An 18,312-nucleotide genomic window follows, 5' to 3' on the forward strand; every position below is an offset into this window, starting at 1 on the left:
AAAAATTTGAAGGACCTTAGAAATGTCGTTTGAATTTTTTGTCCATCATTAAAAGTTTTTGCTTTAGATTAAATCGTCTTTTCACTATTTTTTCTAATATTTAATAGTTAAAAATTCATTAAATATATTTATGATAAAACCTTTCCAATTAATATTTTTCATTAGTTTAAGAATTCTAAATCAACTAAATTAGATTTTAAGAAGATTTAAAAAGTTTATAAATCTAAATATACATCTACAATATATTAAATTCATTAACCAATTGAAACTTCTAATGATAAAATATGTGTTTTTAATAAAATATATGTTTTGAACTTTTTGCACTTCATTAAAAATCTTCGTGATAAATCAAATCGTCTAATTTTAAATAATCAAAAGTTATACGTGCAAAGCACGTTCGGCTAAACTAGTACAAAAAAATATCACTTGAGTGCATGTTAAAATCCTTATAATTAGTGTCTTTTTTAAGGATCTGATACGTGTGATCATATTTTTGAAGAGTCCGAATGAGTAAAAAATCCGATACGAGTGTGATCATATTTTTGAAGAGTCCGAGCAACATAGTCATGAACTCTTTCATTGCTTTTTAAGTCCAAAATGGTGCTTCTCCTTTAGAGACCTTATAAAAAAAAAAGGCAGCCCAGTGCATTAAAACTCCCGCTATGCGTAGGGTCCACGAAAGGGCCCCACCACAAGGGTGTATTGTACGCGGCCTTACCTTACATTTCTGCAAGAGGCTATTTCCAAGGCTTGAACCCGTGACCTCCTGATCACACAGCAACAACTTTACCGATTACTCCAAGGCTCCCTTTTTTTGAGACCTTTTGATTTACTAGAATATCAAGGAGTTCCGAATTCTCAATTAAAACCGCAGCCAGGTGCACTAAAGCTCCCGCTGTACGCAGATCCATAGGACCAAACCACAAAGATCCATCGTACGGAACCTTCCGAATTCTCAATTAAAACCGTAGCCAGGTGCACTAAAGCTTCCGCTGTACGCAGATCCATAGGACCAAACCACAAAGATCTATCATACGGAACCTTCCGAATTCTCAACTACTTCCCTACAAATGGTTGACAAAACAATATAATTCACTGGACTTCTACTGAGTAAACATGACACACAACAACCTTGACAACACTCAAACAACTCGGATCAGATGCACGATATCAAGGTTCGCGGAGAGAAAATTTCAGACGATGAAGCAAAAGGTGGCGTGAAGAACGATAATTTTATTCATTAATGGGATCAACAATGCAGTAGCTACAGAGTCTACAAATTTACATACTAACTCATAGGGAAAAGCTGAACTGAGAAATGAGTAAATTTGGCAGAGAGACCGAACCAGATACCATATACATACCGATACATTCGCATGATGTACATTGAATCTCCGATGGGCTTGGTTGGTTGGATGAACGTAGGCCTTGAATTTTTACTCCGTCCATTGAAAGAACATCGGCTAAGTCAGACCATATTGGACGGTGCCAACCTCTCTGTGAGCAGCAACGGCAACAGCTGCAGCACCGACTGCACCAAATTGGGTTTGTGCCTGTAGTAGTTTTGCATCTATTCCGATTTGACCACCCAACTGTGATACTACTTTTTCTTGTGTCTGATAATACGGGTTGGTGTTCATCTCAACGCTCATGTTGCGTTGAGCAGGTAGGGGCCGAACTTGGGTTGTGTCCTTGGGTTCTGTTCCACACTTCTCTCGATTCCCGGGGCTCATCCTGAACATGTAATGTGGAGAAATGCCATGAGGAAGGAGGCCAGTATTGTGCGTATGTGCTCTTCCGTCGTACGGTAAAATTGGCCCGACAACTCTCCCCGGTTTGGCTGACAAGGATAGAAATGAGTATTAGATAACAATCCAATTAACACAGCCTTTTACAACATTCAAGTACTCCCCGGTTTGGCTGACAAGGATAGAAATGAGTATTAGATAACAATCCAATTAACACAGCCTTTTACAACATTCAAGTACTATATATATATAATACGTTGCTCGGACTCCTCAAAAATGTCAATAAGTGCGTGTCGGATTCGCCAAAAATAGTGGATTTTTGAAGAATCCGACACAGGTGGGGCATCGAAAGTGAAGAGTCCGTGCAACTTAGTTAATATATGTACATTCATTGAGGGTCTTGTTAGATGTCCATGCTAGTAGGTAGCAGTGCGCTTTCTTGTTAACTGTCCATACTAGCAGTTGTAGCATCGCGCCTGTAATTTCTTGTCCTTCGATTTCAGTTACTATTTGTTGTTTCTTGTACTTCGACTATCATATTAATTTTTTGTTTTATTTACTATATGATTACTATGTGCTGTTTATCTGTTGTTTTCGTCACTATCTACTATTCCTTGTACTTCTGTTACTACATTTTTCCGGACTGCTTTGGGAGCCGAGGGTCTAAGGAAAACAACATCTGCGGTCAGGTCTACATACACTTAACCCTTCCCAAACTCCACTTTGTGGGACTATATCGGGTATGTTGTTGTATTCATCGACATGATCATGTTTGATCCACTTTCGATTTCCTCCATTCCATGGGAGGATAAGTTTAGAGGCAAGTCGAGTAAAACGTGGTAAAATAATTGACTTAGTTCCATCGACAGGTATTTGATATAATATCACATTGGCGGCTAGAAGCCCAAACGGTAAATATGTGTGTAACCGTACCTGCATGGACACGGTGTGGTGGTCGTGAAAAGTTTTGTGTAGTTCCTGAGATTTTCTCTGCGACTCTGACATCAGTAGCCGATTTTTCTGTTACTTGCGTATGATCAAACACAGAGACGTTCTGCCTAGGTTTGGGGGGAATGGTACTGGAATTGACTGCAGATCTGCACACGTTTAGGAAGATACGTGATTAACCAAAGAAAATACGAGACAGTTTAAGACTTCGTAAGCACTTATCCTGCGTTCAAAATCATGATCACTTCTCTCGAATATATATAAGCAACGGAAGAACAAAGAGAAGCATACATGAAGGAATCTTGTATAATCTTACCGTGGGAGAGAGACGTGCTTTCTACCGAGAGGAATAACTGGCCCACTGTTACGATTATTTTCCTCGAGATAAGCAAATTGCCTTCTAAACTGATCACTTGCGCTGCAAATGGAAACTTCCACAAACGGAAATAAGATAAAACATGCTAACGCAAATTAGAAATAAACACTAGTCGAGGAGCTTGTTAGAACCTAGGATAGAGGAAATTTGTGCCGTCATTTCCAGCAACGTAATCCTTTTGAAGTTGCGGATGATATTCCAATATCTCCCGAAAAATTAACTCCTTAATGTCCTCCTTTGTTACCCTTCGTCTCTCAAATTCAAATTCCAGATTAGAGATTGGCCGACAAGACGGTTCCCTCTCAATCTTGGCCAGTCCGTTGAAATAAGGATCGGATAAAGCCTAAAGGAAGCAAAATTAGAACCAAGAAAGATAAAGATACCATTTAATGCTAACGTTAAAATCAGGGATATATTCGGAGGCACAATTACCTCTTCGGCAGTAGGTCGATCCTTTGGATCAAATGCTAACAACCTCTGCAACAGTCGCAGCACCAGAGGATCTGCATCGGGAAATTTCTCTGAAAAAGAAACTGGGTCCTTTTTCCGCATGCTCGTCAAATACTTTCTTGCCTTCTCATTACGAACCTGCACTCAAGAGACAACTATCTATATCAATATGTTGCAAGATAAGGTTGACATCGAGTTATCCACCGAAAAACAAGTAGACAACGTTTTTACCCCAGATATGGTATCAGCCGACGGCGTCCCAAGAAGATCAGTCATCAAATCTAACTGATGAACAACACTTTTGCCGGGGAACAATGGTTTTCCTGTCAGTACCTCCGCGAAAATGCAGCCGATACTCCAAATATCGATGGCAGGTGTATACTGAATGAATATGCAAGCACAATATAAAGATATAGAAAACAAATCCGCAAAAACATCAGTAAGACCCCGCAGAAAAATTAACGCAGGACCTGACACAGTTACCTGAAGAATAGATAATTCAACTTCCAGGAGAGTTCAATAGTCCTCCCTGAACAAGAACGGCTGTAATCTACACATCACTCAAATACACGTAATTGTATTGACTACGTAAAACTGGTATTCTAACCAAAATACCACAAGCTTCTAACAGTATCAGTACTCAGCCGTTGCAACGAGAGTGGAACGAGTACCTTTTCGCCTTCCTATAGCTATTGGGAAAAAAGAGCCTATACATGATACTTTAACGGCATCAGAAGACAAGTAACAGTATAATTGCTCTATCCCTGGCCTAGTGCGTAAAATGATTTGATTACAGTGTGGTCAAACCTGCAATCCTAAGACGGACAAATGAACTGAACACAGAACTACTCATGTCCTACGTTGCTCGGATTCATCAAAAATGTCAATGGGTGCGTGTCGGATTCGCCAAAAATAGTGTATTTTTGAAGAATCCGACACGAGTACAGCATCGAAAGTGAAGAGTCCGTGCAACTTAGCTCATGTCAACTTCATGGTTCAACTAATTATGTGCTCTCTTCTTACCGTTTTTCCTTGTCCAAGACCTGGGGGGTGGGGGGGTACGGACGGACATAGATACATGAAAAACTACCACCTACTAAGAAATTACTAAATAGACGACAGCACAAGCGGCACATTGTTAGCATGAACTACCTTGGAAAAGAAAGATCCACATAGTTCAGGAGCCCTGTACCACCTTGTAGCAACATAATCCTGCATGGCGTGGCAGAAGACAAGAAGTCAAGAAATGACATCAAAAACTGAAGATATAATGAATAAAATGCACTTCAAGTAAAGTTTACCCGATATCAAGAAAAATTAAAACGCCATTACTGACATTGATCGCAGATGGGACAAAGATCTAAAGAAAGCATACCGTCCAAAGTACTGTGCTTGGCGTATCATTGAATGCAACCCTTGCCAATCCTAGGTCACATATTTTGAGTTTACAGTTTGCATTTGCCAATATATTTTTCGGCTTAAGATCTCGATGGTACACATTCGCTGAAACAAACATGTACAAGTCAGACATGGAAAATAGAAAATACTTCCCCTTCACAAGTACTAGTGACCACATTCACAAGATAATTTACCTGTGTGCATATATTTCAGTGCTCGTAGCATCTGATATAGGAAAAAGCGATGGTGTTCATGTGACAAGTCATCATTAGCTTTAATAACATGGTGAAGATCAGATTCCATAAGCTCAAAGACAACATAAATATCTTTGAAGTCTCGTTTTGACGGTGGTAACATGATTCTCTTGATGTCCACGATATCAGGATGCCTTAAAAGCCTAAGCAATTTAATTTCACGCAATATTCGAATTGCATCAGAAATGTGCTCGAAAATATTAGTTATTTTCTTAATCGCCACTTTTTCTCCTGTATGAGTATCAATGGCGGCACAAACAACTCCATAGCTTCCCTTCCCTATAACTTCCAGAATTTTATACCTATTTGCCTCTCCATACTCCGTAAAGAACTCCACTTCTTTTGTATTCTGAAACATTGAAGAAAAGTCAGTACAGGCGTGCCATGGTAGCTTTACCATATTATTCATTCCACTAACAAGTAGGCAAACAAGCAACAACGAAATTTTTATGTTGCTATTTTCAAACTATACTTCCATAAAGATGGTCAAAATCAACTTAAAAATAGCATTTTTATCACTTAATAAGCAAGCCTTTCACAGAAGAGACAACGATTGATTATCTACTGAAAAGAGCATATGATCTACTTTCAGAGCCAAAAAGAAAAGGACAGGGAATTAAGAATTTGATCACATTCAACAAATGAAACAATTGGCATGAAGTAAAGATTAAGAAACCTATTCTCCCCCTTCTCAATCATAAGGTTACCTTTTCCCTAAGAAGAAGAAATACAACAGCAACAACAACATACCCAGTGTGTTCCCACAAAGTGAGGTCTGGGGAGGGTAAAGAGTACGCAGTTCATACCACTAACTAAGATGAAGTAGAGGGGCTGTTTCCGATAGACCCCCGGCTCAGGACAGATAACAGTATAATCAAACAAACAAACAAAAAACATAAAAGCACACAAAAAAATGGGATACACACCGCTAGATAACTTAAAAGAATCTTCCTTCCAAGTTCCAAGAACAATTTTTTCACTCAAAAAGGGTAAGGATAATGCAGCTAGACATTTAATAATGCCAAATAACACCAACAATTACGGAGACAAGTTAAGTAATTAGCCTTACATACTCTCAGCCTCAAGTTCCAAGAACAAAAATATTTCTACCATAATAAAGTTTCTTCCTTTAGCAGCAATATGGACCTGAACTTTCTTTTAGAAAAAAATTTGTGCTTCGTACAATCAAGAAAATGGACGAATTTGGGCCAGTTCAGACATGGTGATTTTTCCTTTTTCTTTTTTTTCTTTTTTTTTTTTTGCAAAAAAAATTATCAAAACATTGTTTGGCTTGTATTCAAATGATTTTTTGGTTAGTTTTTGAAGATACGTTTTTCAAGTTTGATAATCAAAACTTCAGCTTTTTTTAACCTATGTTGCACAAACTCTTCAAATATGTCAACGGGTGCGTATCAAATTCGCCAAAGCTAGTGGATTTTTGGAGAATCTGACACGGGTGCGGCATCGAAAGTGAAGAGTCCACGCAACTTAGTTTTTAACACAACTTCTAACTTACAAATAACATTTTACAACTTCAGCTTCAAACAATTATGTTTCAAATTCCAACCAAATCTGTTGCCAAACAACTATTAAAGAACTGACCAGAAAACAAAAAATTCCAAGTGACAAAAACCCCAATTTCTTCAGCTAGATTCAGTTCGATTCATGCAAACGTTATTGAGCTAACACTTCTAACCCCTCAAAAAGCAAATAATTAACAATGAGATTCTCATATTTCTTGAAGACCTCTCCTTTGGTTAAAAAAAGAATCAAATTTTCTACGATATAGAAATAGAAACATTCTTGCAATGATCTCGTTGCATCTTAATTTGAGAATTTCCCAACAACCTAGTAAACACACTAATCTCAAAAAGAGCCTAAACTGTATCCACATCTACTTTCATATAGTCAAGAACTAACAACAACATACACAATGTAATCCCACACAAACCTTACCCCTACCTTGGGAGGTAGAGAGGCGGTTTTCAATAGATCAGCGGCTTACGTAAAAGCATTACTTTCATATATTCAATCGTTCAACAACTAACAACAACATACACAATATAATCCCACAATTGCAGTCCGAAGAGGGTAGTTCGTACACAAACCTTACCCCTACCTTGGGAGGTAGAGAGGCGGTTTCCAATAGATCATTGGCTTACGTAAAAGCATTACCTTCATATATTCAATCGTTCAACAACTAACAACAACATACACAATGTAATCCCACAATTGTGGTCTGGAGAGGGTAGTTTGTACAGAAAACTTACCCCTACCTTAGGGAGGTCGCGAGGCGGTTCCCAATAGATCATTGGCTTAAGTAAAAAGCATTACTTTCATATACTCAATCATTCAACGACTAACAACAACATACACAATGCAATCCCACAATTGCGGTCCGGAGAGGGTAGTTTGTGCACAAACCTTACCCCTACCTTCGGAGGCAGATAGGCGGTTTACAATAGATTATTGGCTTAAGTAAAAAGCATTACTTTCATATATTCAACAACTAACAACAACATACACAATGTAATCCCACAGTTGCGGTTCGGAGAGGGTAGTTTGTACACGAACCTTACCCCTACCTTGGGAGGTAGAGAGGCGGTTTCCAATAGATCGTTGGCTTAAGTAAAAAGCATTACTTTCATATATTCAACAACTAACGACAACATACACAATGCAATCCCACAGTTGCGGTTCGGAGAGGGTAGTTTGTACACGAACCTTACCCCTACCTTGGAAGGTAGAGAGGCGGTTTCCAATAGATCGTTGGCTTAAGTAAAAAACATTGCTTTCATAAATTCAATTCATGCAAACATAGTTGAGCTAACACCTCTAACCCATCCAAAAAGCAAAAATATAACAACAACACCGTCCTATTGCTTCAAGATCTCTCATTCAGTACAAAAAAAATAAAAAGATTTCAGAGATAGAGATAGACAGAAACCTTCTTGCGACGATCTTGTTGCATCATAATTTGATAATTTTCCAACAACCCCAGTACACCAATAACCTCAAAAAGAACCAACACTCTTAGATCAAACTCAAAACACAACCACCAAAACCAGAAATTCCCAATTCAAGAACCTAAACGTACAGCAAAAACTCACTAAAAAGGATCTTAAACAAAAAGATCAGATCAAACCTAAACTAAACAAAGATCCGTCCAGTTCGGTACACTAAAGTTACCGCTATGCACAGGGTTCAAAAAAGAGCCCCACCACAGTTCAAATATACTAAAGCTCCCACTATGCACAAGTTTCGAGAAAGAGTCCCACAACTCAATACACTAAAGCTCTCGCTGTGCAAAGGGTTCAAGAAAGAAAGAGCCCCACCAAATCTGTGTACATCAAAACCAAGCTAAACAAGGACAACTCGGTACACTAAACTATCGCTATGTGAATCAAAACCAGACTAAAAAAGGACAACTCGATATACTAAAACAACTGTTATGCTCATCAAAACCAAACTAAAATAAGACAGCTCGATACACTAAAGCTTCCGCTATCCACGAAATTTGAGAAAGGGACGGACCACAGCTGCTCCCTATTTCCAAAACTGAAAATCCTCGTTTTTCTCGCCCAATTCAAGAACCTAAGGTTCTTCAACAAAAGATCAGATCAAACCCAAACTAAACAAAAGACAGCTCGGTATACTAAAGCAGCCGCTATACTCTATCAAAAACCAAACTAAAAAAGGACAGCTCGGTACACTAAAGCTACCGCTATGCCCTGTCAAAAACCAAACTAAAAAAGAACAGCTCGGTACACTAAAGCTACCGCTATGCTCATCAAAACCAAACTAAAAAAGGACAGCTCGGTATACTAAAGCTTCCGCTTAGTAAAACTGAAAATCCTCGTTATTCTTGCCCAATTCAAGAACCTAAACGTACTGTAAAAACTCTTACTACAACAAAAAAAAAAACTATAAATGGAGCGAAAAATATATCAAGAAAATGGAAAGAAAGTGAAGAATTAGTGGATATAGAGGAACCCTTTAATGAGTTTCGAAGATTTAATGGAGATGAACAAAGGAGAAAGGAGAAGAGTTTTGAGAAGTGCAGGGGTCTTTTTATAAAGGACAGAAAGTATGTGGGTTAAAAAAGATAGATAAAACTTTATCGGCATAATATATAAATATGTCTTTTAACTTATTTTCAAACATTCAATGTACATCTATGACCTCCAACTTTGTATGTTTACAAACAGATCCTTAAACTTGTATTAAGTTAAATAAATACGTGCACCGGTCCTGTATGATATAATACACGTAGGACGCATGTAGAATACATTGACAACGTAACACACCATATATGACGCATGTGTTTACTTGTTCAACTTTATACAAGTTAAAGTGTCGACTTATGCACAACCAAAGTTAGAGGTCATAGATGCGAGTTGAAGTCGAGTTAAACGATACATTTATGTATTATATGCCAACTTTATCCGTTTATTGAGATTAGAACCATCGTTTCTACGGTCATTGGCCATGTTTAAATGAAAAATATCATAAACATATACCTTAACTTATCTTATTTATATAAATCTCCAGCTTCATAAAATAATTACAAAAATTTGAACTAATTATGTGTCTTCATTGGATGTATTTAAAGTTAATTATGTATTTCGACAGATTCAGAATCGAAAAAGTATATCAAGAGCTAATTATATATATCTTTATAAAGAAAATAATGTATCTTCGTTGAATATATTATGTATCTCGATAAATTTAAATTCGAAAAAATGTATGGAAAATCAATTTAGAGTAATTTGTATGAAAAAATTTATATATCTTATTAATTAGAGTACATATCTTAAAATCATTGAAATATAAATTAAACTTTTTTGAATGCTCATATTATCTGTCAAATGACAATGATTAAATTGAAAGTATAGTGTGAACGCCACATAAATAAATAAATAAATAAATCATACACATGCAAGCATTTCATACAATAATTATATAATTACAAGTCTTTTTCTTTAAGTAAAAATGTTTTATTTCATACTGAACAAGTCCAAATATAATATAATTTTTTAATAAGATATATAATGATAGTTTAATTTTTATTTTAATTGATTTAGAAAAAGGTTTGCTAGTAGAGTATGTGTATGTTTATGTATAAAAACCTAATTATCTTTTAATTATTTGTATTATTAAGTCATGAAGCATGCCTCAAAGTTCAATAATAAATCAATTTCATTTGGATGGTGTTCGATATTTGTATTGTGTCCAATTAAATCTAAATTCACAGATTATAATTTACAGAGCTCGTTTTTTAGAAACCGCTTCGAACGAAATTTTTTTTTATTTCAATATGTGGATTATTTAAATGTCTCTAAAAAAGTACTTTATTCTTACATGAAATTAATTAAAAATTTTAATTCTTAATTAGAGATTTTGATTTTTATATGTAAAAATAGAGAAATTAAACTCTTTTTGATTTCAAATTATTTGAGTTAGTAATTTCAAATATTAGATGGTTAGAAATATTTTTTTAAAATATAAAAAATTGGTAATTGCCCCAATGATTGAATCTAGAAAGATTGAGCTTAAGTCTTTGTCACTCACCATCAACTTTATTTTAAAAACTAAAGTAAACTTTGTTATGTGATTAAATATGTGGCACATAATAAATTATTAAAAAGAAAAGTTGGAGGGTTAATAAATATCACGTGGCACTTATATGTGAGGTTGCTTCACTTAGTTGCTAAATTAACCCTATAGTGTGGGGGTGCGAGTCAGTAACGGAATTAGAACTTTCACTAAAAAAAAAAAAAATCAAAATAATTTGAAGAAGTAAATATACATTAGTCGAAAAGAGATCAACATTTACTATATATATATATATATATATAATATGATTTTAATCATGTATAAATAATACAATTTTTATCGAAAGGGGTTCGTATGAAGTGCGGGTCATGAGTAGCGGAATTAGAACTTTCAGTAAGAGGTTTAAAATATAAAGAAACAAACATAAAAACTAACTAGTCAATAGGGAATCAACATCGATTATATATATAATAATAATAATTTTAATTATGTATAAATAATATAATTTTCATTGAAAGAGTTCGAATAAAACCTGACTCCAAACTGGCTCCACCCATGGTGGGGTTAGAGGCAGGGGTGGAGCTACACTTGGGATAAGGGATTCATTCGAACCTCCTTCGATAAAAAATTATGTTATATATACATGATCAAAATTATTTTTTATGTATATATAGTTAATGTCAAACTCTCTTCGATTTAATTCGTATATTTACTTGTGAACCTTTTGATAAAAATTATGGCTCTGTCACTGATTAAATGGTTTGTATATGAAGTACAAATGAATAAATTATTGGTGGGGGCAGTTAAAAGATTTATTTAAAGTTTTGTTTGATGATGTCTTGTTTTTTCTTTATGTTGCGGCGGAATCAGAATTTTTATTGAAAGAGTTCAGAAGTAAATCTATGAACTAGTCGAAAAGAGTTTAATATCTGCTATATATACATAAAATAATATTTTTAATTATATAAAAATAGTACTATAAAATTTCGTCGAAGCAAATTCAAATAACTCCCTGAATGAAAGGTTACTCCGCCACTAATTATTTTATTAGGTACTTATGATACATGAATTAATTATGTCCTTCATTTTATTAGTGTCTTCATCAGCATGAATATCGAGTAACTTTTTTTTTACTAAATATTAAGTAGATAGAATATATCACCTAGTATTCTTGTTTTTGAGTTAATTAGTTCCTCAATAATTGATAAATTTTTGTTTTATTTTCTATGATTTTTACCTAAGCAATATCAAACCTTTCATAAATTAGATTGAGCACTTTTAATATCTAGTATGTAAAGTACCACAAAATATAATAATTTTGATTAAAATTTTATATATTTGTTAAAAGAATAACTAAATCTATACACATAATAAGATAAATCTAATATATATTAACTTTGAATCTTAGATTCGTCTTTTATTTTTATTCATCATATATTATGATTTAAATTATATTTAAATTTTTTCTTGCAACTTGCAACTTTGTTACAACCCCACAAAAATTATATTTAAATTTTTTTCTTTTATGATTTTTTTTGTCTTGTTTAGTCAATGGTGGAAAAATCTAAAATTATATTCTTGTGTTGCATGTACTTGGATGCTTCCATCATTTACTATTAATTTTTTTTTTTTGTTTCACTTTCTTTGCTCAAATGTGGTCCATTCATTTTAATTTTTTAAGATCATTATTATTTTATTATTGGTAAAGTATAGCTTTTATGAGTTATCACTATATAAAGTTTGGTCCCTACTCCATAATGAATGGGGTATTACTTTATTCCCTATGCATATTCTATGAAAAATTGATAAGGGCAAAAACTTAGATAAAATAAAGGATAATACTCACGAAAATATTTGAACTTTGATCGGATTTTCAGTTGAGCATACTGAACTTTGCGGGGGGTCCTATTACCCTCCTAGACTTTTTAAAGTGGATTTAATTCCCCCCCGAAACTCTATACCCAGATTCGACGCTGGCGCGTGTACTCGTTTTTACCCGTGTATTAGCGTGTGTAATACACGCGCCACCTCATATTTACACGTGTCCAAGTGGGCATATATATGACATTAAAATACCGAAAAAAAAGTCTAGGGGTAACCATCACTGCACAAGCAACTTTATCGCTGTTGTGAAACAATCACATCTATAATCGTGACCAGGGGCGGACCCACGCTTGTTAGGATGGAGGTGCACTGCACCTATTAAGTTCGAAAAGAGTTCTATATATGTACATGTATATACCTTAAGAAATTGTTATATAAATTATGTGCACCCTATTGAATACTAGTGAACTTTGGTCGCGTTGGTTCTAGCTGATCTTTTCCACACTAGCAACCCAGGATCGAGTCCAACAGACAACATTCTTTTGCTTTTGGATTCGAACTTGTGACATTTTGTTTAGATACTATACCCTTTACCACTGGGCTACTAGTTATTTATTACCTTAAAACCCATATTTGGCCTATATATATTGCTTAAGCCTCTATCGACCAGTCAATCAGACATGACACTATTCCTCAGTTGTCATTTGAAGAATCTTGACCGCTTGTGTCAAGATCATTCATCATTGAAACAATCTTGACCGTTATGTCAAGATAATGGTGCATCCACGCTTTTCAAATCCAGGATTCGCCTCTGATCGTGACCACCACTACCGTAGTTGTCAGCCACCACAGCACAAGCATCATTACAACTATTGCAAAACTGCTATCATTAACCACCATTATATATCACCATCATCAGCACTGCATCGATAACTTTCACCACCTTGTCACTGCTCACAATCATTATTACCAACCATCATCTCTACAAATAACTATCGACATTATTGTCAATTACCACCTTCATCATCTCCAACTTCCAACATTCGCCACCAGTAAAAACCATCTTCATCATCACAACAACCAACAAGATCAAAATTCAACGACCCTAACGGTTACTAAAACCAACTAATCTCTTCATTTTACTAGAATATAAAAAGGCAATTTGCCAAAACAAAATAGTACTAATAAATGTTTCTTTAATAATTACAAATAAAGTCAAAAATAACACCATAAAAGTCCTCCTAATGGACTTCTCTTTTGTCCATTTTGGCCCCACAAGATTCCACTTAAGTTGTAACGTCTCTCAAATACAATAAATATAGCCGTTATGCCCCCCCCCCCCCCCCCCTCCTCTTTCTCCCCTTAAAATGTTGCACCTTTTCACTCACTTTCTCTGCAAAATTCAAGAAAATTTCAGTCTGTTTTTCTCTGTGTCACAACAAGTACAAGAACACTCATTATTAACTATGGCTAAAGCAACTTGCATCCTTTTACTACTTTTGTCTCATGTTTTAGGTTTGTACACTAACTCCTAGTATTTGATTTTTTGACATCTTACTTTGTTACGTTATTGTTATGTTGTTCGTACTTCACTTGTGAAATTACACTGAGCATCCATGTTGTTGTTTTCTTCTTGCCATGTCCTACTTTTGTCCTAGATTCCATGTTTGTACACTAACTCCTAGCATTTGATTTAGTTACGTTATTCGTTTCTCGAGACGTCATGTCAGCCTAGTCCATGCTTTGTTACGAATCTGATTATTATTCCTTGTCTTCTCCGGAGGTAGTGGTATGGACTGTGTACATCTTACCCTCCCCAGATTCCACCATATGAGAATACACTGGGTGGGTTTGTTGTTGTAGTTGTATTCGTTTCTTAAGACTTCACTTGTGAAATTATAATAAAAAGATATGTTGTCTTTTCCTACTTTTGTCCCATATTCTCCTAGCATTTGATTTGGACATCTTATTTTATTAAGTTGTTCGATTCTCGAGACTCCAGTTGTGAAATTACACTTAACATAGTATGTTGTTGTTACTTGCCTTTTCCTACCTTTGTCCCACATTTCATGTTTGTAGACTACTTGTTACGTTGTTCGTACTATACTTGTGAAATTATACTGAACATCCTTGTTGTTCTGTACTTGCCTTTTCTACTTTTGTCTCACATTTCAGGTTTGTACACCAACTCTCCTAGCATTTGATTTAGACATCTTACCGTGTTAAGTTGTTCGTTTTTCGAGACTTAACTTGTGAAATTACGCTATATACATTATGCAATATATACATATTGATGTTTTATGCTTGCCTTTTCTACTTTTATTTCACATTTCAGATTTGTACACTAACTCTCCTAGCATTCAATTTAGACATTTTACTTTGTTACGTTATTGTTCGTTTCTCGAGACTTCACTTGTGAAATTACACCGAACATGCATGTTGCTGTTTTGTTCTTGTCTTTTCCTACTTTTGTCCCACATTTCAGGTTTGTACACTAACTCTCCTAGCATTTGATTAGACGTCTTACTTTGTTATGTTGTTTGTTTCTCGAGACTTCACTTGTGAAATTACACCGAATATATATGTTGCTGTTTTGTTCTTGTCTTGTCTTACTTTGTTACATTGTTCTTTTTTCGAGACTTTATACTTGTTAAATTACACTGAATGTGCACGTGTTGTTGTTTTGTACTTTGTTCATTTCGTTTAAGGATTTAACATTTTGCTCTTTCATTGAGTACAAAACATTTTTAAACATCTACTTTTGACATTTGATTTAGACATCTTACTTTGTTACGTTATTTGTTTTTCAAAACTCCACCGATGAAATTACAGTGAACATACATGTTGTTTTGTACTTCGTTTGGACTTAACTTGGTCATTTGTATCAGAGACACATTGAGAATTCGAAGATTATGAGTTTGGATCCGCCATTAACTTATATAGATAAAAGGGTTTCACGCGCTCAAATTTGTGTAAACGATGTGTACAAGAGGTGTTCTATATGGTCACAATGAAAGTTAGAGTGTTTATCTGACAATTAATAGTAGTGTAATACAAATTGTTATATTATCGTTGCAATTTATTGCCTTATATATCTCCAAAATTGGCCTACGTTGCTCGAACTTTTAAAATTGTTGAACGATTGCATGCTCATTTAAAAACAATGCATTTGAAGTATCTGATTCGAATGCGACATCATTTGCCTCTTGTAGAATGGCAATTAAATTGATGCTAAGTACTTATAATATTACTCTCTTTTTTTTTTTTTTTTTGTTTTTTTTTTTTTTTGCAGTGGGGACATTGGTGTTAGCAAATGAACAGGTAAACTTCAACAACTCAAAACTATATAGTTACTCCATTTTAATTTGTTTGTCTTAATAAATTTTTTACGTAATTTTTAAACATGTAAATTTTACAAAAATGAAGATTTTATGTCAGAATTCACACTTTACATTAGTTAGTTTGACCCTCATATGTACTCAGAATCAAGCCACGGAGGGAGCACTTCGATGGAAAAATTGAAGTAAAACATCTAGTACCCCTGAACTATGACCAAATTTGCTACGATACACTCTAATTTCATGGGGTCCTATTACCCCCTGAAATAAATTTTAACATATTTTTGTCATCCTTTTTAGCTAACGTGACTGACACCTTTGACGTGGGTCCCATTTTATGTAATAAAGATGCCACGTTAGCACAAAAGGGTGACAAAAATACGCTAAAATTGAGTTCAGAGGGTAATAGAACCCCTGTGAAATTAGAGTGTGTCGTAGCAACTTTGACCATAGTCCGGGAGGGTACTGAATGATTATCTCTTATAAAAATAAAGATTCTATGTCTGAATTCACACTGAACATTAGTTAGTTTGACTCTCGTACATACTCAGAACCAAGACAAGACAAACAAATTGAAACAAATTGCACAGTTAACAATAAGTGCTAATCTTTCTTACATTTTTTTTTTCTTGTAGAAAACTTGGTGTGTGGCTAAACCTTCATCAGATTCAAAAACACTAGAAGAAAACATAAACTATGCATGTTCACAAGTAGATTGTAGGATATTGCAAAAGGGTTGTACTTGTTCTTCACCAGATAATCTTATGAACCATGCTTCTATTGCTATGAATCTTTATTACCAAGCCAAAGGAAGGAACCATTGGAATTGTCACTTTGGTAATTCTGCTTTAATTGTCTTGACAGATCCAAGTAAGTCTCTTTAGTTCATTTCCAATTTATGTAACACAATTTGATTTGATGCTCGAATGCTTCAGTACGGAGGTGTGAGAGACTGATATGGATGGTTTTAGGCGGGGTAGAGGTAGGCTGAAGAAATATTAGAGGGAGGTTGATTATGCATGCATGATATGAATCAGTTAAGGCTTATGTAGGACATGACCTTTGATAAGGTGTAGAGGATGCTGGTTGGGATAGAGGGTTAGTGGGTAAGAGTTCGTCCGTAACAGTAGGGAAGAGTGCTTTATTTGCGCTAGAGTTTCTTGTTCGCGGTGTTTCGGTAATGTCTATGATTTTCGAATAGATAGTTTATAGCATTATCTTGTGGTTGCCTTGTTTCCTGCAGTGTGTTATCCCATTTTGTTGTGTGCTTTTATGTTTTTTGTTTGTTATACTGTTATCTGTCCTGAGTCGGGGTCTATCGGAACAGCCTCTCTACTGAATTCATATGAGGTAGTAGTATGGACTGCGTAGATATTACCCTTCCTAGATCCCACTTTGTGGAGATACACTGAATATGTTGTTGTTGTAATTTGACTTGATGCATGCTTTTTCTAGATTGTCTTTTGCGTACTTTACCCTCTCCGGTCTTCACTTTGTGAGAATACATTAAGTCTGTTGTTGATGTTGTAATTTGACTCGACACTTGTAGCCCAATAGAGAATAGCTTTCAGGGGAAAAAGTAAGTGCTTTTGAGTAGTCGTAAAAACAATTTTTCAAGAGTAACGCATGTAGTACCCCTAAATTATCATTAAATATTGCTACGACATACTTCAATTTCACGGGGTTCAATTACTGAACTAAATTTTAACGTATTTTTGTCATCTTTTTTAGCTGACGTGACACCTTTTGTCAACCTTTTTAGCTGATGTAACACTTTTGACGTGGGGCGTGGGCCCATTTTATATAATAAAGGTGTCACGTCAGTACAAAAAGGTGACAAAAATACGCTAAAATTAAGGTCGGGAGTGCAAAATGCTGCTGCAACATTGACAAATATGTTTTTTTTTTTTTTTCAAATTGATTAGTCGAACACAGACTGTTACTCTACTACTAACATCTTTTTTACAAATATGCAATCTTGATTACATTATGCAACAATTTTGATTGATCAATAATGTTTTATGTTGACAATGGCAGGTTATGGCAGCTGTATTTATGAGTGAAGGACATGATTAGGATTTAGGATAATAATTTGCAGCTAAATGAGGAGGCCATTTTCACTTATTATTACAAAAAATAAATTTTTGGTCAATATAATATATAGTCCTTTGTAAAATAAACCTTTTAATATTAGTAATATAAAAGATCTTGTACTTTCTATCACATTGTTAATCCAATTGATTCAACTTTCACTTTATTGATAATGGTTAAAAACACATGTGAAGTATTACGAGTTTTCTCAGGTGTTCGATATAAAATTAAAAAATAAATGCGGGAAAATATTAAATTTGTTCATGAAAATACAAGTAACAAAGAATCAACAAACGACTATCTTGATTCATTAGAAGTTGGACAAGTAA

At 34.9% G+C, this 18,312-nt stretch overlaps 2 protein-coding genes across 2 annotated transcripts; one reads left to right on the forward strand and one right to left on the reverse strand.

The window, feature by feature from the left end:
* Positions 1 to 1,213: 1,213 nt before the first annotated feature.
* LOC107845300 (mitogen-activated protein kinase 19) lies at positions 1,214 to 9,087 on the reverse strand (the record flags this gene model as incomplete). Its single annotated transcript, XM_047398411.1, is given in 10 exon segments — positions 1,214 to 1,840; positions 2,682 to 2,845; positions 3,013 to 3,114; positions 3,204 to 3,415; positions 3,505 to 3,660; positions 3,754 to 3,903; positions 4,675 to 4,734; positions 4,898 to 5,025; positions 5,115 to 5,523; positions 8,122 to 9,087. Coding segments are annotated over 10 exon segments (1,785 nt in total). The 3' UTR covers positions 1,214 to 1,463.
* Positions 9,088 to 13,915: 4,828 nt separating this feature from the next.
* Positions 13,916 to 18,112, forward strand: LOC107844780 (glucan endo-1,3-beta-D-glucosidase). Its single transcript, XM_016689128.2, has 4 exons — positions 13,916 to 14,069; positions 15,847 to 15,875; positions 16,528 to 16,762; positions 17,930 to 18,112. Exons 1-4 carry the CDS (start codon positions 13,922 to 13,924, stop codon positions 17,953 to 17,955), a joined length of 438 nt encoding a protein of 145 aa, XP_016544614.2. The 5' UTR covers positions 13,916 to 13,921; the 3' UTR covers positions 17,956 to 18,112.
* The last annotated feature ends 200 nt before the right edge of the window (positions 18,113 to 18,312 follow it).

This window comes from Capsicum annuum, chromosome 10 (genome assembly GCF_002878395.1).
Source record: "Capsicum annuum cultivar UCD-10X-F1 chromosome 10, UCD10Xv1.1, whole genome shotgun sequence".
NCBI classification, from domain to species: domain Eukaryota; kingdom Viridiplantae; phylum Streptophyta; class Magnoliopsida; order Solanales; family Solanaceae; genus Capsicum; species Capsicum annuum.

Excerpts from the sequence above, each read along its gene's own strand:
- LOC107844780 (XM_016689128.2), top strand. The coding sequence starts at position 13,922 with ATGTTGCACCTTTTCACTCACTTTCTCTGCAAAATTCAAGAAAATTTC. Across the intron at positions 14,070-15,846 it reads ACTTTTGTCTCATGTTTTAG|TGGGGACATTGGTGTTAGCA; the intron begins GTTTGTACACTA and ends TTTTTTTTGCAG. Across the intron at positions 15,876-16,527 it reads TGGTGTTAGCAAATGAACAG|AAAACTTGGTGTGTGGCTAA; the intron begins GTAAACTTCAAC and ends TTTTTCTTGTAG.